This window comes from Miscanthus floridulus, chromosome 18 (assembly GCF_019320115.1).
Source record: "Miscanthus floridulus cultivar M001 chromosome 18, ASM1932011v1, whole genome shotgun sequence".
Taxonomy (NCBI): Eukaryota; Viridiplantae; Streptophyta; class Magnoliopsida; order Poales; family Poaceae; genus Miscanthus; species Miscanthus floridulus.
In genome coordinates, this window is record NC_089597.1 from 71,946,198 (window position 1) to 71,968,785 (window position 22,588).

A 22,588-nucleotide genomic window follows, 5' to 3' on the forward strand; every position below is an offset into this window, starting at 1 on the left:
CCGACGCCTAGGCCCTCGACCACGCCTTGTCGCCTAGGCGACGACGCCGCCTCAAAAACAATGTTCCTAGGCAACTGAGCACCTTCATCTTGGGCCGCAGTGGTCATGCTTCTGAAGAACTTTGCATTGCGTTTCTGGGGATATCGGGAAGCCAAGTGACCCTCCTTGCCGCAGTCTTTAGGTTCTTCAGGAATCCATCCAGCAGCTCCCTTTTGTTTACCGGGCACAGAACTGTCCAGTTCTGTAGCAGGCCCAAGATTTTGTAGAACAACACCTCCATACTTTTCCATCCAGACCTCTGAAAATAAAGCTCATTCCTGAGTTTCCAAATCGACCACAACACAGCAACGGTTATCATATTAATAACACTTCTTTTTGTCACTCAACCAAAGCTGCCCTATACTGACTATGTCACCACCTACTTGTATTCCTAAGATATTAGAGACAACTGTCCAACATCTTCTAGCAACAGCACAATCAAAAAACAAATGATGGCAGCTTTCATTCTCAACACAGAAAAGACAAGTTGCATCCTCTACTTTTCTACACTTGGCTAAATTATCCCTAGTTAAAGTTCTGTTATTAATCAAAAGCCATAAAAACATATGGACTCTTGGAGGAACTTTAATCCCCCAAACAGTCGATACATGCACTTGCTTAATACCTCTAAAATTAATGACTTTGTAAAGCGATTGAGAAGAGTAAGTTCCTTTAGAAGTAAACTTTCAGATCATCTCATCTTCCTCATCCAAAAGATGAACTGTTGAAACTAATTCAACTACTTCTGACCATAACTGATAAAGGTCATCACTTACTGTTCTCCTTAAGGTGCATTTCAAAGTTGATCCATCCCACAACTTTGCAACTGTCTTACCATGCTCATTAATGATCCAGTAAATAGGCCAAAACTGTATGGCCAAACTGGACGAACCTAACCAAGTGTCCTCCCAAAACCTAACTTTTCTCCCATTTCCAACCTTCCACAAAAAACCCATCTTAGCAGCCTGTGCTGCCCACATAAAACCCTTAAAAAACTAGAAGCATTTGAAGTTCTAGTGAGCAGAACATGAGGATTCAAAGTTTCATACTTGAAATCTATTAACTCTTTCCAGAGTTTAATTCTATCCAAATTATATCTTTTAAGCCACGAAGCCAAAAGGCACAAGTTTAGATCTCTCAGATTAGGGACCCCAAGACCACCAAATTCCTTATGCATAGAAACTAACTCCCAGTTGGCTAAGTGATATCTATGATTATTCTCAGAACCATCCCAAAGAAAATTACCCATGTGGGTGTTTAACATTTTAATGGCCCATTTAGGGAATTTGATAAAAGACAGGAGATAAACCGGTATACTAGAAAGACAGGATTTGATTAAAACTACCCTAGCAGCAAGGGACATCAACCTTCCTCTCCATCTTGCAATTTTGTTCATGATTTTATCCACTAAAGGTTGTATGTCATCCCTGGTCAGAACATCAAAATGTAGCGAAATACCTAGTTACTTAATAGGGAAATTGCCAACAGGGCAGGAGAGAATATGGGCTAATCTGTGTACTTCATCATCCTCTAAGTTGATTGGGATCATTTCACTTTTGTGGAAATTGATTCTCATACCCGAAATTTGTTCATACCACATAAGAATACATTTAAGATTTTCCAACACCGATTCCTCAGCTTTGGAAAATAAAATGGTGTCATCTGCATACTGCAGAGCCATAATACCCTCTTGCCTAAAGTCTTCTAGGAGCCCTGTCACAATCCCTCTATCTACAGCTTTTTTCAACATTCTAGACAGACCATCTCCAACTAAGTTGAAAAGAAAAGGGGATAAAGAATCTCCCTGTCTTAAGCCCTTGCCAGGCTTAAAATAGGAACTTTCCTCCCCATTTACCATAATACCCAAAGATCCTCCCACCACAATGTGTCTAATCCAGTTTATCCAAACTGGATCAAAACCTCAGGTTTCTAACATATCAAAGAGAAAACTCCAAGACACTCTATCATAAGCTTTTTCATAGTCTAGTTTAAGAATAACCCCAGGTTCACCACTCTGATGCACACTATGAACCAACTCATGAGCTACTACTACACTTTCTAAAATATATCTTCCTTTTATGAACGCAGATTGAGTTGGAGCAACTATCCTTTGAACCACAGAGGTCAACCTAAGAGTTAGCAATTTAGAGAAAATTTTGAAGCTGCAATTTAACAAACTGATAGGTCTGAATTGCTTCATGTTTGTTGCCTCCCCTACCTTTGGAATAAGTGTAACCAAGGCAAAATTGAGTCTCTTAAGGTCTAAGTCACCCCTATGAAAATCATTAAAAAGATGCACCACATCATTTTTAATGAGATTTCAAAACTTTTGGTAGAAGAGGAAGGATAAGCCATCCGGCCCAGGGGCACCTTCTGCATAACAGCTAAAAATGGCGTCTTTGATCTCTGACTTAGAAAAAGGTGCTATGTATCCTCCTCTTCCCAAAAATTTTGTCCCAACTTAAAGAAAGGCTCTGGGTCCTTAGCAAACAGATTTTTGTAAAAATCTACTGCCACTCTCATCATCCCTTTCTGGTCATAAACCAAACCAGTAGGGCTTTCAAGGCATTCTATTTTCTTTTATCTACTCCGTTGGTTAGCAACCGCTTGAAAATATGCCGTATTCTTATCACTCTCGAAAATGTTTCTATCCCTAGAACGTTGTCTAACTCTAATCTCTTCTAATGACCAATTCTGTTCTAACTTATCTTCAATTTGAGCTAACTCCTGCCTGTCAACACTAGACAACTCCATGATTTCAGCTACACTTTCTATTCTAGTGAACTCCTTAGACAACTCCACTTTGGCTCTATTCTGGGCAGCTACCTCGCTTGCTGCCCACCCCCTAATCATCCTTCTTAAGGTCCTCACTCTAAATTGCCATCTGTCCATACAATTAGTCAGGGTGCAAGGAGTTTCCCAAGCTTTCTCCACTATACTAGAAAAGGACTCTTTTTCCAGCCACCATTTCTCAAAACGAAACCTCTTTTTGCCAAAGCAAGTATTCTTCCCAGAATCTAAAACTAGAGGGTTATGATCACTTGGAAATCTATCTAGAGCTTTGACACTGGACAAAGGAAAAGTAGCATCCCACAAACCAGAGACAAAGATCCTGTCAATCTTAGCTAAAATAGGGTGCTCTTGATTATTTGTCCAGGTAAATTTTTTATTACTAGGATTCAGCGCAATCAAAGCCCACTTGTTAACCCAACTGTTAAACTCATCAGCCCACCTATGATTATACACTCCATTATTTTTATCAGAGGCAAACCTAACAAGGTTAAAATCACCCCCAACCAAAACTGGGCCATTCCAAGCGCCCATCACAGTTTCTAACTCTTCTAAGAACTCTTGCTTAAGATCATCATAAGCTGGTCCATAAACCACAACAAGCTTCCAGACAAACCCGTTAGCTTTGTTAGTAAGCATTACACTAACCGAAAACTTAAGGACATCACCCACTACCATGTTAAAAATATCCATGTTAGCACCAACCAGGATTCCTCCTGCTGAGCCTTTAGCTTCTAAATGATGCCAAGCAAAAGGAACATTACTAGACAAAGTCTTCAGAAAACCTACTGACAGAGAGTTTTTCTTGGTCTCCATAATGCCTACAAAACCAGCATGAGAATCCTTGATTCTACTAACTAGGGCTGGAACCCTACCAAGCTTACCCAGACCTCTAATATTCCAAAGCAAACCTATCATTTATATCTTTTCTTGTTCTTCTTTCTAGGCCCTACTTTGGACCAACCTAATTCCTGGTCGTCCCTAGACGGACCAGGATTTCCATCCTGATCATTTTTCTCGGGTGTGTTGATATTACCATCCAGGTTGTTGATATTATCCTGAGAACCTAAACTAGAGGTAAGTGCCTTACTAGAACAACCAACATGACTACCTTTAGAAAGCATATCACCCATTCTAGCAAAATCTAATTGTACTATCTTGTCTAAAATATGATGTCCATCCTCTACATCTATGCCAATATCCTTGGCCACAGAAATTAACAGATTTTTAGAGACAGGATGGGGTTTAGTAGGTTTTTTTCTTATACCTGCATTGTCTTCTAGATACCATTTTCTCTTAAATTCCTGGGCACATTCCATGACCTTCTTGCCATCATCAACCCTTCTGCTACTCCTCCTTAAAGGAATCACAGGCCCCCACTGTTGTTTCTTGTTAATCGGCTTTGTCTTCTCCCTGTTATCATCAGCTTGAAGTCTTTCTAGCACTTCATCACTGGGCTGCGTCCACACAAAATCTTCCTCACTGTCATTGTACTTTTCTGTCATCTGAGAGCTTTCATTCCAGAAGTCTTGCTTATCCTGCTGTAGCAATTCAGAGCTATTGCTATCTATGTCTTTGTCCAGAAAACTTGGGTTCTTTGCTTGCAGATCATATATCCACTCGTCTAATAATTGGATTTTCTCATTGTCATCATGTAACATCAAGGAACTTTCGTCTTCTAGAGCTTCATCATCACCATCCTCCACTTCTAATTCCATGGCTCCAAGCAGATTTGCACAATCAATTGCTAAGGCATCCTTCTAAGTTAGGAAACTATCATCTTCAAACAACAGTGCTCTTTTGGACGATTTGCCACCCGCAGAAGAGCTACCACCTCCATGTGGTTTATCTGACGGTTCAGGTAACTCCCTCTCCCGTGGTTCATGGTCCTTGTCCTTCTTTGGGTCATCATCATTCCCTTTTGGATTGTCCTTAGGATCATCATCATCCAACAAGTCATCCTCTAATTCCTCAACATCTCCAGAATCACCATCAGTTGAATTATCAGCTTGGACATATATCCCTCAGGATTGAACGAGATTTTGTACACCCCAGCCTTGAACACATACAGTCTTCCTTTGGGAATTCTGGTAGGGTCTTTACAAAGGATCTTGACTCTGACCAAACTAAAGAAACTGTCAAACACTGAGTGCCAGTCTAGCTCTATCATCAGACCAAGACTTGAAGCAGCCTCCCTCACCGTGTTCCAATCAACCCACTTGGGGGGGATTCCCTTGATCTAAACCCATACTTCAATCAAATTCCCAACTGGTTCCACATCCCCATTCCACACACTCAGTGATGCAACAACTTTGGGCCTATTCAGTTGAAAGAGAGAGGCCTTCCCAATCATAAAATTCTCAACCTTCCTACTAGGAGGAAATCTGACAATATAACTGGTATCATCAGTCTTCTTCAGCTGCCAATTCCAGTCCTTATCAAACAACTCTCTCAGATTTTCTAAGATCCCTGCCTCATCCATTTCCCCTTCCGCAATACTGAGCACCCCAAAGTTATCCATACCATTCCAGTGACTAAATCTGTTGTCCCTAACTCCCACATCAATATGATAAAAGCCAAGACCTACACAAGCACTTCCATAGTACTGAGCAGCCATTGGTGGTTTGAGCCATTCAGGACACTGCTCCACAACATGATCGGTGAGGCGACAGTTGAAGCAAACCTTGGGTCGATTATAGCTAGAGCTCAGATGCCCCATCTCTCCGCAGTTAAAGCAGACAACATACAAATTCCTATTTAGAGTAGCTCCTGAGTTCTTTATCACACCCTCAGCCTGAATGTTACCCTCAATCCTTGGAGCTCCATCCCTATGCTGCTCCCTCACATTCATAGCTTGATTCTGAGTTTGCCCACCATTCTACCTGGTCAGTTGCTGTGGCCTTCCCCTCCCTCTGCCAAGGTTGCTGCCTCCTCTAGGTCGGGTAGCATCAAACGAACGATGGAAACCTTGTTGAGGAGGGGGATGAGGATGAATCGGACCTTGATTTGGGAAGACGCCGAAGGGTGGTGGCGGCGGTGGATGACCATAGAAGGGTGGAGGAGCCTGCTGCGGGAACTGGTTCCAATTTCCTCCACCCCAGGCCCCCCAATTCTCCTCAGGACTACGGGGTCTGGGGCCCCGTCCCCTTCCTCTTCCCGCCATGGATCCCTTGACGAAGCTCTGCCTCTTCCCTTCACCCCAGATGTCTTATGCAAAACTCAACTTGGCCGGCGGCTTATCCCACTTGTCACCGTCGCCAACCGGAAAACAATCCGCGGGCTTGAAGGTTTTGGCGAGCCACAGATCCCGGCGAATCCACACCAGGTTCTTGTCTCTCTCCCCTCGAACCCTAACTCTAGGGCTGGAATTGGGGACGAACCACAGCTGTCCCCAGAAATCCTGGATCTCTTCTCCCTCCAATGGGTCCCTGGTTTTGGGTTTGGATGGAGCCGACGCCCGAAACCGCGACCACCATTGATGCGGATCTGCTACCTGCTCTTTCCTTAGCACGCCACGTCTCTCCCTTCCGGATGAGGGGCTGTCAACCGGGCCAGGATGGGAGACGACTCGCTTGACACGCTTGACACCAAGATCACATCAAGATTACCTTTTCCAGGGGGAATGACTCCTGTCATCCCTGACCACACCAAGATCACATCCAGCTCCTTGCATGGTATTTCAGGACTTGAAATTCAAATTCTTGAGTGGCATAATCTGAATATCATTCTTTCAAGTAGTGTTCCAAGATCTTATTCTTTGTTTTCTTCTTGAATGCGTAAGAATCTGATTTTTTGAAATAGTGTTGTATCAATTTTCCACTTATATGAATAGAAAATTGTTGGAGGGCCAGGATACAATCAGGATAAACTATAGGGCCATTGTCATGTGTAGTGAATGGCACTCGGTCTGTACAGGATTAGGGAGTTGGTCTAGCTGTTCTAGGTCGCGGCTGTTCCTTTTTCTATTTTCTATGTTGTTGTTCCTGCAAGGAACTTCTTTAGCTCCTTCCTGTGAACCTGAGTTTTACCAAAAAAAAAAACGACCCCAGGGAAAGATGCTGCATGGCCATTTGCTAAGTGTCGAGAAAAGGCTGACCTCCAGGTCTTATCCACAAGGGGACGCACAGAGAGGCCTTTTCTTTTCTTGAGGCCAAGGGTTTGAGCCGTGGCTGGGGTCATTCTCACTTGGAAGACTCATAGCTATGCTACACGAGCACATCTGAACCTAAGTTTATTTCTTCTTAATATAGGAACATACAGTTTCCTTCAGATTTGAGAAAAAAAACACTATAGGCCATTGCTACAAACTTCTCCTTCCAAGGGGCACTGTGTATGCTGTGTAAAACGTATTTGGAGTTTAGGTTTTTCTTCTTTTTTTTTTTAACATTCACTTTTTATATATCTTAATGTCACAGCTCACCTTATTCTAAGATGTGTCATGTGCAGCGACTTGGGTCACTGTTCATGACAGTACAGCACTATAGCATGGCAGCACGTACAAAATTTAGGGATTAGAGTCATTTCAATTTTCGTTCTATAATCTTCTTAGTTTCATTCCATATAGTTTCTATCCTTTAGTAAGGATGTGATTCTTATCATATTGAACCAAACAATGGATGTGTAGAAGTTCCTCAGCGTATCTCTCACCTCAGTGTTATCACCATGATCATAATGCTCGAGTTCAGGGCCATCTAGTTCATAAAAAGTCACCTTTCAAATCCACTTCGCTTTATACTTGATATTAAATGCTGATGGGCCATGTTTCATTCATTCCTCATTCCACATTTCTTTAGGCCATGTTTCATTCATTCCTCATTCCATATTTTTTTTCTTCCTCAGCCCTATTGGTGTGCAGGCTCATGTAGTGGACGTAGAAGAGGCATTGCTGGTAAGAACTCGCACTATTTTTTTTTTTGACTCTGTTGCCTTATTTTTATTCCTCGTAGTTTTTTTGTATTGATTATTTTACTAGAATCACTGTAGAATAACAGAGATAGAAGGGAAACACCACACACTCAACGTGGGGGGGTGACCTTGATATATATAGCCAATACATGGCAGCTTACATGCAATACATGGCAGGTGCTAATCATACTAAATATAGACTTGCCTAATATACACTTTCCTAATGTACATATCTATCAGCCGCCCTCAGTCGAAGCATCAGGATTCCGGATGCACAGACTGGACCGAAAATCCTCAAAGAGCTGAACCGGCAGCCCCTTTGTCATGAGATCAGCAAACTGATACTTGGACGGCACATGGAGAACGCGAACCTCGCCGAGAGCCACCTTCTCACGGACGAAATGGATGTCGATCTCAATGTGCTTGGTACGACGGTGGTGGACCGGGTTGGCTGTCATATAGACAGTGCTGACGTTGTCACAGTAGACAACTGTGGCGACCTTCAATGGAACGTGAAGTTCCTGAAGAAGCTGTCGAAGCCAACAGCACTCTGCGACCACATGAGCAACAGCCCGGTACTCGGCCTCCGCACTGGACCGGGACACCGTGGTTTGCTGTTTGGACGACCAGGACACCAAGCTGTCGCCGAGGAAGACGCAGAAGCCGGAGGTGGAGCGGCGGGAGTCGGGGCACCCTGCCCAGTCAGCGTCGGAGTAGGCAATCAACTTGTCGATATGCCCAGTGCTGATGTGGAGGCCAGCCGACAGTGTGCCCTTCACATACCGAAGTATGCGCTTGATCAGCGCAAGGTGAGCTTCGCGCGGATCATGCATGAAGAGGCACACCTGCTGCACAGCGTACGCCAGGTCGGGGCGAGTAAGTGTCAAGTACTGAAGTGAGCCGGCGAGACTCTGGTACGTGGCGGGGTCGGCGACGGGAGCGCCCTCCGTGGCAGAGAGCTTGGCACGAGAGTCGACAGGCGTTGATGTCGAGTGACATTCGGCCATGCCCGCCTTCTGAAGAAGATCCACCGCGTACTGCCTTTGGCTGAGGAAGAGCCCGTCGGAGGAGCGAGTGACGGAGATCCCCAGGAAGTGATGGAGCTCCCCAAGGTCCGTCATGGCAAACTCAGAGTGAAGGCGACCGATGATGCGGCGGAGCAGAGCATCCGAGGAAGCCGTGAGGACGATGTCGTCGACGTACAGCAGCAAGTAGGCACTGGCGCCACCCTCAGTATAGACGAAGAGGGAGGTGTCGGTGGCAGAAGCGACGAAGCCGAGCTGTCGAACGGACGTGGCGAAGCGCTGGTGCCACGCCCGCGGGGCCTGCTTGAGGCCGTAAAGGGAGCGCTGAAGAAGACAGACTGCGTCGGGACGCGCCGGGTCGACGAAGCCGAGGGGCTGCTGACAGTAGACCGTCTCGTGCAGGTGACCGTGAAGAAAGGCATTCTTCACGTCCAGCTGGTGAATGGGCCACTGACGAGAAGCGGCGATGCTGAGGACGACCCGAATGGTGGCAGGCTTGACGACGGGGCTGAACGTTTCGTCGTAGTCGATGCCGTGGCGCTGGGTGAAGCCGCGAACGACCCAGCGAGCCTTGTGACGAGCCAGGGTGCCATCGGAGTGGAACTTGTGCCGGAAGATCCACTTGCCTGTCACCACATTGGCACCTGGGGGCCGGGAAACGAGTCGCTACGTGTCGTTGTCGACGAGAGCCTTGTACTCCTCAGCCATGGCCGCGCGCCACTAGGGGTCGGCAAGGGCCCCTCTGTAGTCGCGGGGAATGGGTGAGGCAGTGGAGGCGGCGGCGACGTGAGCAGACGATGGGAAGCCGTAACGATCAACAGGCTTCAGTGAGCCTGTCTGGAGGCGCGTCACAGGTCGGCTCGAAGTAGGAGGTGGCGGACCGGCTGCCACAACTGGAGCTGGAGCCGGCTGTTCTGGAACAGCGGGCGCCGGCGGGGGCACCTCCACGACTGGTGCAGACAGTGGTGCAGGAGCTGGCTCAGCAGCCGGGGCGGGAGCACCAGCACGCCGCCGAACGTAGACCCGTAGAGGTGGACCGGTCGGAGCAGGAGCAGCCGTGCCAGGAGGAAGGACCGGGCCAATCTGTAGGATGGCGGGGTCCTCAACAAGCTCCTCCAGTTGAGCTCGGCGTCGCGGCTGCTCAGCGGCGACTGGCGACGGAGTGACCGCAGGGGGCACCATGGTGGCAGTGTGGTGCACCGGCGCAGCAGGACCTGGAAGAAGAAAATCCAGAGAGCTTGTGGGCTCACTGGTGGGGTCAGTGCTGAACGGAAAATGATTCTCGTCGAAGACAACATGACGGGAGATGATAATCCGTCTAGTTGTGAGGTCGAGACACCGATAACCCTTGTGAGAGGAGAGGTATCCAAGAAAGACAGGCTGTGGAGCGAGGGGCCAGCTTGTGTTTGGAAGTGGCGGTGAGGTTGGGATAGCAGAGGCAACCGAAGACACGAAGAATAGTGTAGTCTGGGGACTGCTTGAAGAGTTGCTCATAGGGAACTCTATGGTGAATGGCTGAGCAGGGGCGCCTGTTGAGGAGATATGTGGCTGTAGCTAGCGCCTCTGCCCAATATTTGGGTGGCATGTGGGCGTGGATGAGCAGCGTGCGACATATGTTGTTCAGAGAACGGATGATACGTTCAGCCTTGCCGTTTTGAGGGGAGGTGTAAGGGCAGGAGAGGCGTAAGTGAATGCCGCTAGAGGCGAAGAAGGTGGCGAGGGCATTGTTGACGAATTCAGTGCCATTGTGGGCCTGAACAGCCTTGATAGGAAGGCTGAACTGTGTGTGGATGAAGGCGCAAAACTGAGTGATGTGAGTAGCTACCTCGGACTTGTGGACTAGGGGGAAGGTCCAGCAAAAGTGGGTGAAGTCATCGAGGATGACAAGGTAGTACTGTGCACCAGAAATACTAGCGACCGGGGATGTCCAAACATCACAGTGTATAAGCTCAAAAGGTAAAGAGGAAACTGAACTGGAATTGCCAAAAGGCAGCCGCACATGCTTGCCAAGTTGCCAAGTTGACATGAGTGACAGAGTATGAGCTGATTTATTACAGGAAATGGAATTATTTTGTCTAAGCAAATGGAGGGCAGCAGCTCCTGGATGACCAAGACGATGATGCCATAGGTCGGTGGAGGTGACGAGGTTGGCTTGTGGCGTGGCAGGGACGGTGTAGAGGCCGTCGGAGCTATTGGAGCGAAGAATCACGCATCTGGTCTGTAGGTCCTTAACAGAAAAGCCAATTGCGTCAAATTCGATAGTGCAATTGTTGTCACGAGTGAATTGGCGAACCGAAAGTAAGTTGCGCACTAGAGAGGGGACAACTAGAACATTGCGAAGCGAGAAGGGAGATGCGTGGCCTGGTAATGTGGAGCTGCCGGAGCAAGAGACAGGAAGATGATGGCCGCTGCCAACAGTGATGGATGGGATAGAAGAGAGTTGACGGGAGAGGAGTATACCATCCGAGTTGTGCATGTGGGAGGTGGCGCCGGAGTCCATGACCCAGCCGGAGTTCTGGAGCGCCATCTGGTTCAAGGCGGCGATGAGACCAGCCTGATCCCACAGTGGAGCGGATGGAGCTGGCGGAGGGGGAGCGAAGACGGTGTGGGCCTGCGGATTGGCACCCATGATGCCCTGGTCACCGTGAGGGGGCCAGCCGCCGGGGCTGTTGCCCTGCTGCCAGCTGCGGCCTGGAGGAGGAACGCCGCCCTGGAAGGACCATGGGTTGTAGCAGAACCAGGGCCCCATGGGGCGGTTGCCCCCTTGCTGTCCACTGTCGCTGCCCTGCTGCCAGCCAGCGCCGGTGCCTTGGCCGCGCCAGCCGCCCTGTTTCTTGCCGCCCTTGCCTTTCTTGCCGCCCCCAGAGCCCTTGGGAGCAGCGCCAGTGGCCACAGAGGAGGAGGGGCGGCACCCTGGAGAAGTGCAGGAGCCAGAGGCGGCCACCATGGCAGATGCAGCCGTGGTCTTCTCGTCGTTGGCGAGGCGCAGCTCTTTGAGGGAGAGCATTTCTCGCGCCCTGGAGACGGAGGGCAGCTCGGGGGAGTTGGCGATGTCGTCGGCAGTGGCAGTGTAGCGTTGGTTGAGGCCGCGTAGGAGGCTGAGGACGAGTTGGGAGTCCTCGATGGTGTGGCCGACGTCCCGAAGAGCGGCGGCCTTGATCTTGAGGCGCTGGCAGTACTCGTCAATCGTCGAGTCACCCTGTTTCAAGGAGTGAAACTCCTCAAGCAGGAAGACGGCCCGGGGCGCGCGATTGGAACGGAAGAGGCCCTCAATCGCCACCCACAGCTCGCGGGCGGACTGGTTCTCGTCGGTGATGGCAAGATCAAGAACCGAGTCGTCGACGGTGTTGTGGATCCAGCCGCGGACAGTGCACTCGGCAATGTCCCACGATGGATCAGCAGTCGGAGGGGTTGGCCCGTCGATGTGGGGGCGAAGGCTGAATTTCCCACACAAGGCCTTGAAGAACGAAGCCCACTTGGTGAAGTTGGGATTCTTCATCTCCAGGGTAACCGGAATGTGAGTCTTCACGTTCACGGCGGTGTAGGGGTGGACGACGACGGCCTGCGGCGGTGGTGGTGCAGCAGCGGCTGCGGCCGAGGCATCGGCGTTGGAAGACATCTCGCCACAGGAGGATGGGCGCCCAGGAGAGAGGTGGGGAGGAAGGAGGCGGAAGTGGAAGGTCCGGGATCTAATTGATCTCGGTCTGTGATACCATGTAGAATAACAGAGATAGAAGGGAAACACCACACACCCAACGTGGGGGGGTGACCTTGATATATATAGCCAATACATGGCAGCTTACATGCAATACATGGCAGGTGCTAATCATACTAAATATAGACTTGCCTAATATACGCTTTCCTAATGTACATATCTATCAATCACAACAACAACAAAGCCTTTAAGTCCCAAACAAGTTGGGGTAGGCTAGAGTTGAAACCCAGCCGAAGCAATCAAGGTTCAGGCACGTGAATAGCTTGTTTCCAAGCACTTCTATCTAAGGCTAAGTCTTTGGGTATATTCCATCCTTTCAAGTCTCATTTTATTGTCTCTACCCAAATCAACTTCGGTCTTCCTCTGCCTCTCTTCACATTACTATCCTGACTTAGGATTCCACTACGCACCGGTGCCTCTGGAGGTCTTCGTTGGATATGTCCAAACCATCTCAACCGGTATTGGACAATCTTTTCTTCAATTGGTGCTACCCTTAATCTATCACGTATATCAGTTCCGAACTCGATACCTTCTTGTATGACTGTAAATCCAACGCAACATATGTATTTTCGCGACACTTATCTGTTGAACATGTCGTCTTTTCGTAGGCCAATATTCTGCACCATACAACATAGCAGGTCTAATCGTCGTCCTATAAAACTTGCCTTTTAGCTTTTGTGGTACCCTTTTGTCACATAGGACACCAGATGTTTGGCACCACTTTATCCACCTTGCTTTAATTCTATGGCTAACATCTTCATCAATATCCCTGTCTCTCTGTAGCATTAATTCTAAATATCGAAATGTATCTTTCTTAGGCACTACTTGACCTTTCAAACTAATATCTTCCTCCTCACGAGTAGTAGTGCCAAAGTCACATCTTATATATTTAGTTTTAGTTCTACTGAGTCTAAAACCTTTGGACTCCAAAGTCTCCCGCCATAACTCAAGTTTCTGATTCACTCATGTATGGCTTTCATCAATTAACACTACATTGTCCGCGAAAAGCATACACCAAGGGATGTCACCTTGTATGTCCCTTGTGACCTCATCCATCACTAAGGCAAACAGATAAGGGCTCAAAGCTGACCCTTGATGTAGTCTTATCCTAATCGGGAAGTCATCCGTGTCTCCATCACTTATTCGAACACTAGCCACAACATTATTGTACATGTCCTTAATGAGCCCGACGTACTTCGTTGGGACTTTATGTTTGTCTAAAGCCCACCACATAACATTCCTTGGTATTTTATCATAAGCCTTCTCTAAGTCAATAAAAACCATATGTAGGTCCTTCTTCTCCCTATACCGCTCCATAACTTGTCTTATTAAGAAAATGACTTACATGGTTGACCTTCCGGGCATGAAACCAAATTGGTTCATAGAGACCCGCATTATTGCTCTCAAGCGATGCTCAATAACTTTCTCCCATAGCTTCATAGTATGGCTCATCAATTTAATTCCCCGATAATTAGTACCACTTTGAATATCCCCTTTATTCTTGTAGATCGGTACCAATATACTTCTCCTCCACTAGTCAGACATCTTGTTTGATCGAAAAATATGGTTGAACAGCTTGGTTAGCCATACTATAGCTATGTCCCCAAGGCATCTCCACACCTCGATTGGGATACCATCCGGTCCCATCGCCTTACCTCCTTTTATCTTTTTCAACGCCTCTCTGACCTTAGATTGTTGGATTCTCCGTGTCCGTATTTTCACCATTGAACAATTTGTCAAAATACTCTTCCCATCGATGTCGGATCCCATCCTCCTTCACCAAGAGATGCTCCCTTTCATCCTTAATGCACTTAACTTGGTTGAAGTCCCTTGTCTTTCTCTCATGAACCCTAGCCATCTTATAAATGTCCTTCTCTCCTTCCTTCGTACTCAAATGTTGGTAAAGATCTTTGTACGCTCTACCCTTTGCCACACTTACAGCTCGTTTTGCAGTCTTCTTTGTCATCTTGTACTTCTCTATGTTGTCCACACTCCTGTCATGGTACAAGCGTCTATATCATTCTTTCTTCTCCTTAATAGCCCTTTGGACTTCCTCGTTCCACCACCAAGTATCTTTAGCCTTGCCTCCACTTTCGTTGGTTACTCCACACACCTCTGAGGCCACCTTCCGAATGTTGGTTACCATCTTCTCCCACATGTTGTTTATGTCCTCTTCTTCCTTCCAAGAGCTCTCTTTGATAACCCTTTCCTTGAATATTTCTAACGTCTCTCCTTTCAGTTTCCACCACTTTGTTCCGTTCGGGTTTCATCTCCATTAGAATGGCTAGATTTAACGTTGGCTCGCCACGCCTATCACAGCCCTTCTCCTTTACCAGGCCTTGGGACCTGCTATGTTGAGACAATATAGGCGGAGTTGATTATTTTACTAGAATCAATTGAAAGGAAATTTATATATTATGCTAATTTTGCCATTTGCTAGGGGTTTTGGAGGCAAACTTCATAAGACCTACACATGATAAGCAAGATTTTGAGAGGACAGGACTTTTCCAGAGACTTGAGACACGATTGAAAGACATGGCAAAAGAGTATTGGTTAGTTCACTTTTACTTTGGTTTCTTTAGTCATTGCGTATTGGACCACTCCCCACATATGGTTTGCACGTTCATATATGAATTAGAGCTGAATCAGATGTATTGCTCTCTAAAAAAAACTTGACCTGCGGGGGTAAGGCAGCCCCCGAGCATTGTATTAAGAAGACCTAACACAGGTCGAGAAAACCCCCGAATCCCTACCCCACCCATACAACGGCACTGTAGCCCATGTGAGAACGACCACGACAGGGGCCGGGCCATAGACCTGTACTTTGGCGTGGGACAGATGATGGGATTTGTTTTAACTCCAGCCTGAAAATTCGCTCCCACGAGGAGTCGAACCAGGACCTGAGGAGTGCTATTCAAGCCATCTAACCAACTCAGCTAGAGGTCCTTTCACTCTATTTACATAGTGAGCCTGTTCATGTACCTTATTTTATATCTTTGAATTTATCTAATCACGTTATTATACACATACTTGTTTTTGTATTTGGATATGCACTGATGTTTATGATGGACAGATAAGTAGTTGACAAACTGCACAATCCATGTCTCGCAGGACTTACCATTGCCATATGGTTGGTTACAATCCGGTCATGAAAAGGCCTCCTCCAGCACATTATGTATCAACTACTGCTGAAAACAGTGATGATAACTTAGCAGCTCAATCTACCACAAAGACTAATGGTTACAATTCAAGAGCCATGGTATCTGTAGGATTGCACCCTTGTTCAAATGGATATAACGCACAAGATCCTATGCATGCTGATGTTGGTACCTCATTTGATCAAATGAGATATGATGCATGCCCTTCAATGACCATAAATGTGGGGACAACATTACATTCACTAAGATATGCACCCCAACAATCTCAAGCTGGTTGGTTTCATCTATATTTCATCTCCTTTGATTACCTTTGATATTTTTTCTGATTAATGTTCCGGAAGCAGAACTATACAAACAAAGAAAGTCTTCTTCAGAGATTCACTGGAGATCTCAAAAAAGGCGGAACACCAATGTTTATTTTGATAAACCTGAAAGCGATAATGGCACAGAGGTTGGAAATGTGCTGATTACTTAATTGAGCTGTTTTTTTAAAGTATATCAATTTCTTTTTTTTCTTACAATCATTCACATACTTCTAGATGGCAGAGTTCAGAGTTGTACTTGATTCGAATACCATGCTAAAGGCTGAGTGAGTAAAGCAATCTTTTTTCTTTACTTCATAACCACTTTAATTACTAATTTCATTCTGCATATTCATTGTGTGTAAAGCTGTCATAAAATTACTAAAAGATGAAGTAAGGAAATGGCTTTGTACCATAAGTGGGTTTTAATGATCCTTTGGATCACCACTGAATAACACCAATGAGAGGATGTATCGATGGAGTTGGCTGTTTGGGATGAGAGAAGAGATTGCAGATGAGAAAGATGAGTTCAGATGACACATGACAGTTCCATTACAAAATATGAATAAACTCTCACCAGTTTTCTTCTTATTATAGCTAAGCAAAAAATAGTAGTCACAAAAATAAGCACAATGGATTTAAGAATACAAATCTGAAAGGGAAACCACACAAAATTAGATTGACTTCCATCTGAGATATGTTGTTCCATAATGCATCTGGTTAATTCTCTGAGTTAATGCCCAAACTTGTCTGAGGATCACCTATAAGCTTATACTCATAAATGCTTGAAAAGATTGATTACAACCTAAAATTTCTGCTTTGTAGATTCATTTCTCGCACTGCGGTAGTTTATTCTCTTTTGTTTGAACGATAGTCTTACAAGGCTCAAAGCAAGCAACAAAGCAAATAAGAATTTCAGGGGCTCACTGTTTGGTTTGTGCCCTAGTGGGTGGGATGTAGGTGCGCTTTTTTGTAGAGTTGTAAAATGTAATAGTTAGTAAGGATATCATACTATCCCAGCATTCGTGATTCAGAAAATGCAATATTGCATTGTAGATATGTTTTTTCTTTTTCTTTTTCAAAAGAAACTGGTTTAGTCATGTTACCATAATAACCAGTGTGCTTACTTCTGAAGGTGTTCTGAACTTGAGGAAGCAGGAAAGCAGCTGGCCTCTAAGGTAATGTGCCCATACTAACGTCAAGTTCATATATTTGTTTTAGTTCAGACCTTATGAACCCATAGTGACTGCCCCTCATAACTGGGAAAAGAGATTTAACATGTTTGTGAAGAAGGAAACTTGTGCTGCAGTTCGGTGCTAAATGAGTTCAGTTCCTTCAGGAACCATTTACAATCACAAAACACACCGCCCCTCATAACTGGGAAAAGAGATTTAACATGTTTGTGAAGAAGGAAACTTGTGCTGCAGTTCTGTGCTAAATGAGTTCAGTTCCTTCAGGAACCATTTACAGTCACAAAACACCATCTCTCTATCAAAACAAAGTTTTCATCTTGTTTCCTGACAGCTGTTTCGCTTGCTCGTCACATAACAGGCAGATAAATTGAGGAAGGAACTTGATGTGTGGCGGCGGATGTACCAGGGCCTAAGTGGCGAATTGCGATTTGATGGCCTTGAAGGGTTGCGCCGCAGTCGCCACTGCAGCAGCTCCAGCATTGGCTTCATATGAGCTAAGAGAAACAACTCCAGCGTTGGATTCATAATCAAGTTTTAGAAATGGCATAAGCCACTCACGTGTTTATCTTTTGGTGACTGTAGACCTGGTAGTAGATGATCCAAGAACCATGATTTGCAGGCATAGCAGAATAGCTCTAAGAGCTCCTTAGACTCTGTCTCACTCACATATAAACAACACCACCGCTTCTCAAAAGCCTGAAACCGAAAGGCTAGCTGAAGTAGAGAATTAGGACTCAGATATTTACAGTCGGTCTCATTGCCCTGCGATGTGAGATGGTTGCGTCGAGATATTCGCAGTTTTTGTTCGTGGCTGTAGGGCAATTCTGCGGCCTCGCAGTCACAGGTGTAGCTTTGGCATGATTGGGAGCAGGGCAAGATATCGGGCCCCACGCGCGCTGTAGCCCCCTGTTTCGTCCGTTTGCGCGGAGAAAACCTCAGCCGTCCGTATAAAGGAACAAAGAACGGACGATCAGGCAAGTGACGATACATCATCCGGCCTGTTCGCTTGTTGGTTTCAGCCAGCCCAAACCAGCCAGCCAACAGTGTTTTCCTCTCACAATAAACCAGCACCAGTCAGTTTAAACCAGTCCAGAAACCAACCAGTGAACATGCCGGATCAGTGAAAGCAAGCAGATGTAAAAACATCGGAAACATCCAAGCAGAGCGTTGCTGATCCAGCTGTACAGCACGTCAGCTCGACAGCTCGTATACAAACGCCTTGTTTAGTTCCACTCTAAATTTTCAAAAAGTGCTACAGTACCTATCATATCGAATGTTTACGGTTCGTACATGGAACATTAAATGTAGACGAAAAAAATACTAATTGCATAGTTTGATGAGAAATTACGAGACGAATGTTTTGAGCCTAATTAGTCCATAATTGAACACTAATTGTCAAATAAAAACGAAAGTACTATAGTAGCCTTAAATTCTAACTTCATGAAACTGAACAAGCGCAAAATAAGAAGGGAAAAAAAACATTTGCCGTGTCACGGTTTATCTGTGCATGTGCATGGTGTGCTTATGCTTTCGGTTGCCTTTAACTTAGTCCGAATGGAAGGATTATGCACGTTCGTTCGCGCTAGGCTTATGTCAGCGGGCTCTCCATCGGTTCTTATCGTTCCCCCCCGTCTTTGTGCCAAAGTGCCTTTCCTCTCCGATTCATACGGACTAGGAGTAGTAATCCACACCTATTGACACCCCGCTGTTCATATATACTGAATAGTTTTGGGTGCGCTTGCCTCATCATAATTTGTATACGAGTACAAGACACGAAGACAAGAGCAGTACATCTGCAACTCGATCGATCAGGTACGCCATCGTGAGCCACGGCTTATTACTCCTTATCTGTGGAACCAGTGATGAAAGCGGTACGGATATTTTTCGATCGTATTCGAAACCGAATCCGTTTAGAGGGGCTGAAATCTGTCCGTATCCGAGTCCGGATATCCAACATCCGATACCGTATCCGTATCCGAATACTCAAATCGCATATTTATGATGTCGATATCTAATCGTATCATATCCGACGTAGTTGACACTATCCGTATTCGAATCCGAATCCAGACAGAAATATAAAAATAAATGTAATATCGATGATATTCGTCCGTATCCGATCCGTTTTCATCCCTATGTGGAACCCTTACGTTATAGATTGATGGGTAAGCTTTCTCTTTTCTTTTCTAACATACAAAGGATTTTGCAAACTACTTCTATAAATTTTACATCCGCTACTGTATATTGTCTTCATGCAGCAAAATGAAAGATTGCTAAGGGGGTGTTCGTCGACGAAATACGTCCGGCAGTCTACCGAGTGGTATGCCCACGATAATAGATAAATCGGTGGAGGTGCGTGTGAGAAAACCGGATGGTGACACAGAACGTGATAAGGACATAAGCTCTATGCATACGACCATGCTTGGAGATAGAGGACGAGGAGATCAGCGAGGGTGTCCTAACCGAGAAGGAGACCCGAAGCTCATCCGGTTCAAATCACCAAGGTGGAGGCCCAAATCAAGTTCGAGCCAATCTCGGGTTCCAGGACCAATATGTCATAAAACTGGTCACATAGGCGCGTCCGGACTCTGTTTTCGACAATCCACATATGGATGAAAAGCTAATTAGATAAGGAAGCCAATGCAAGTGGTCTCACGTCAAAAGCCCTTCGGAATCAACGAAAATCGTCGAAACAAGTCAGCGTCCAAAATCTGCCAGGGTGTTGCGACACCGACTTTTGGTCCGTTGGGTCGTGTATCGTCTTAGAGCCCATTAGGGGGTGCGTCTAGGGGGGTGATGTCCGGGGCTTTATAATTAGCAGCCGTCGTTTTTCTTAGGGTTTAGGTTTTATTTAGTTCTTAATTTCTTTGTGAAACAGACGTCGTTTTGCTGTAATTGTGCCGCCAAGGCCGCTTGCTGTGAACCAGGGCCCAGTTCTTAATCTTGTTCGCCTGTGGCGATTAGTACTTTCGAATAAAGACTTGAACTCCTTCTTGTTATCATAAACCTCATATTTATTTGCAATTTTAGATTACGTTCATCCCGTTCTTGCTTGTGTTCTCGATTCGCTTGCAAAAAAATCTTCTCGGCCAGGTCAATCGTGTTCACGTGGTTGATAACCAACGGAGCAGTGGTGTAACGGTTGCGAGGATCCGAATTAGTCTTGGTTCAAAGCCTAGACCGTGAACGTCGAGTCTCCACTAATTGACGCTATCGTAACTATCGGAAGATCGGACATTGTCTACGTCAAATGGTATCAGAGACCTTGTTGCCCGTTAGGTATACTTTTATTTTTCCTTTTAGATTGTTACTGTTTTTGTTTTACCTATAGTCCAGAAAAAGCCAAAAAAATATACACCTCCTCATATTCCCTGTCCTATAGCCTCGTTGTGCCGTGCAATTTCGTCTCTATTTCGCGTTGTTGAGTTTGTGTCCTAGGACAAGTTCTGGTTGCTAGTTATAGATCGTTTTTAGTCCAGTTTGTGTCTTTTCCTTTGTTGTTCATCATAATCCGTAAACACCTTTACGTCTTGCTGTGTTTCCTTTGTATCCATCAATCCCTAGTCCACGTGCATCTAATTTGTTACACTTATCTTCACTATTTGCATCTATCCATAGCCGCTGCAACAACTTTTGCGTGCATTATTTCCGTTTTGTCCTCTAATTCGGAGTCAGTACTTAAAACTGCTCTAGTTTTTGCATACGAACTCGGATTTCGACGTTCCATATATCAAAATCGATCAAAAAAAATTCGGATCCGCTCGTCCCCCGCTTCGTTGGGTTCGAAAATTTTTATTTTGGCCAAAAACTGGTCACAATATCCTCTTTTCGTGGTCACAAGCTTTTTATCAATTTTGAGCACGTTTTCTAAATTTTCCACAGGCCACGCCTTTCACTTGTTTAAGCTCATATTTTTTATGGTTACTTCTTCTGTGCTCCTAAGTGAAGAAAAAATATCCAAAAAAAAAAGAAAAGGTCAAAGAATAAAAAAAACAACGACAACCCAAAAATAAAGAAAAAAGAGAAGGGCAAAAGTGGAACAATATCTAGAGGAGCACATAGAGAGCACTATTTGAGCTGTGTTTGCGCGTGCTGATTTTTGTCTTGTTCCTAATCACATTCCTGCTATTCACATCACTTGATACATCTGGTACTTGGAACGTTAATAGGCCAGCAACTAAGACAAGTACTCGGGATACTTATTCAGCTTTGCTATTCAATTACGAATATTGCTATTTCTTCTTACTATATTGTGTCTGTCCAAGCTCCACTTTCTTCTAACCAAGTACAGGGTCGCCTTGCAACTGTTACACTCAAGCTACAATGGTATCACAGTCACCGACCGATTGCACCGCCTGTTGCTTTAGTAAGAACACTTGTAAGACCGTGGTAAGACGCTTGAGTGTGTGACTTTACTCCTTGACCACATCCTATAGTAGCTGATAGGAAAATACATACTTGTGTGTTTTCTTATTTGATGCTAACAATGACAGGTTACAACACGTACCGATATGAGACATCAATGATGTATGAGCCACGCACTATTGCTGCTACACCTCTTCCCGCAGATCAATCTATTCTTTCTTCCCCGCCTACTTATGATGGTATTGGTGTTGATGAGTACATTGAGTGGGAAACTAAAATAGATAATATTTTTGCACAAAGTTATATGTGCGAACGGAGGAAAATTTAAAATGCAACTGGTGTTTTGAGATAATCTGCATCAATTTGGTGGGAGTCTTTAATTTTTTCAGATAAACCTCACACATGGAATGATATGAAAGATTTTATGAGAGAAAATTTTGTTAATCCATCTCTTGAAATTAATTCAAATGATGAGGTGCATCAACTAGATCAATCTCTTGTTATTCCTCTTGCTATGCCTAACCTTTTGTAGGACAATGTACAAAAGAGCGAGGATGACGAGACAGGAAATGAGATGCTCACAGCCTCATGTGAAGGTAATGCCCATGATGCTAAACTCACAGAAGGTGAAAGTTCTCTTGATGTGCTGAATTTTTCCACCAATCATGCTATGATAGAGCAAATTTTAGTGGAGCCTTCGCTTGATTTACCTTTGTCACAAGATGATTTGCTTGATATTCCTTGTGACGAAGATGACTTGTATGATGATATTTATGTTATGCCCATGTAATCATTGAAGAATGATCATGCTATATGTGTGCTGAAATCGAACACTTGTGTTGAAAATAAACATGTTATTCATAATGCTAGTGATGTTGATGAGCTGAAACTTTTATCTTCTTTAAATACTTTGGGTTACATTGAATTTGATGTTCTGTGTAATATTAGTTATTTGGAGGAGAAACTTAATGCATATGCTGAATTTCTATTATTGTCTAGACATACATATCATGTTTTTGGCAAATATAACAACAAAGGACAATATATGATGGAACGAGTTTACATTTGTACAAATCTGAATTCTCCCTTTGTTGTGCAA

General features: G+C 45.1%; 1 protein-coding gene across 1 annotated transcript in view; it reads left to right on the forward strand.

Moving 5' to 3' along the window:
- The window catches only part of LOC136524381 (protein MICRORCHIDIA 6-like), a 40,045-nt gene extending 22,354 nt beyond the window's left edge, over nucleotides 1–17,691 (forward strand). Inside the window, exons 14-20 of the mRNA XM_066517779.1 lie at nucleotides 7,669–7,717; nucleotides 14,915–15,026; nucleotides 15,586–15,905; nucleotides 15,977–16,083; nucleotides 16,172–16,221; nucleotides 17,070–17,112; nucleotides 17,486–17,691. Of these exons, the coding sequence (XP_066373876.1) occupies nucleotides 7,669–7,717; nucleotides 14,915–15,026; nucleotides 15,586–15,905; nucleotides 15,977–16,083; nucleotides 16,172–16,221; nucleotides 17,070–17,112; nucleotides 17,486–17,620 (816 nt within the window). The 3' untranslated portion in view covers nucleotides 17,621–17,691. The remainder of the gene's footprint in view (nucleotides 1–7,668; nucleotides 7,718–14,914; nucleotides 15,027–15,585; nucleotides 15,906–15,976; nucleotides 16,084–16,171; nucleotides 16,222–17,069; nucleotides 17,113–17,485) is intronic.
- Nucleotides 17,692–22,588: the final 4,897 nt, after the last annotated feature.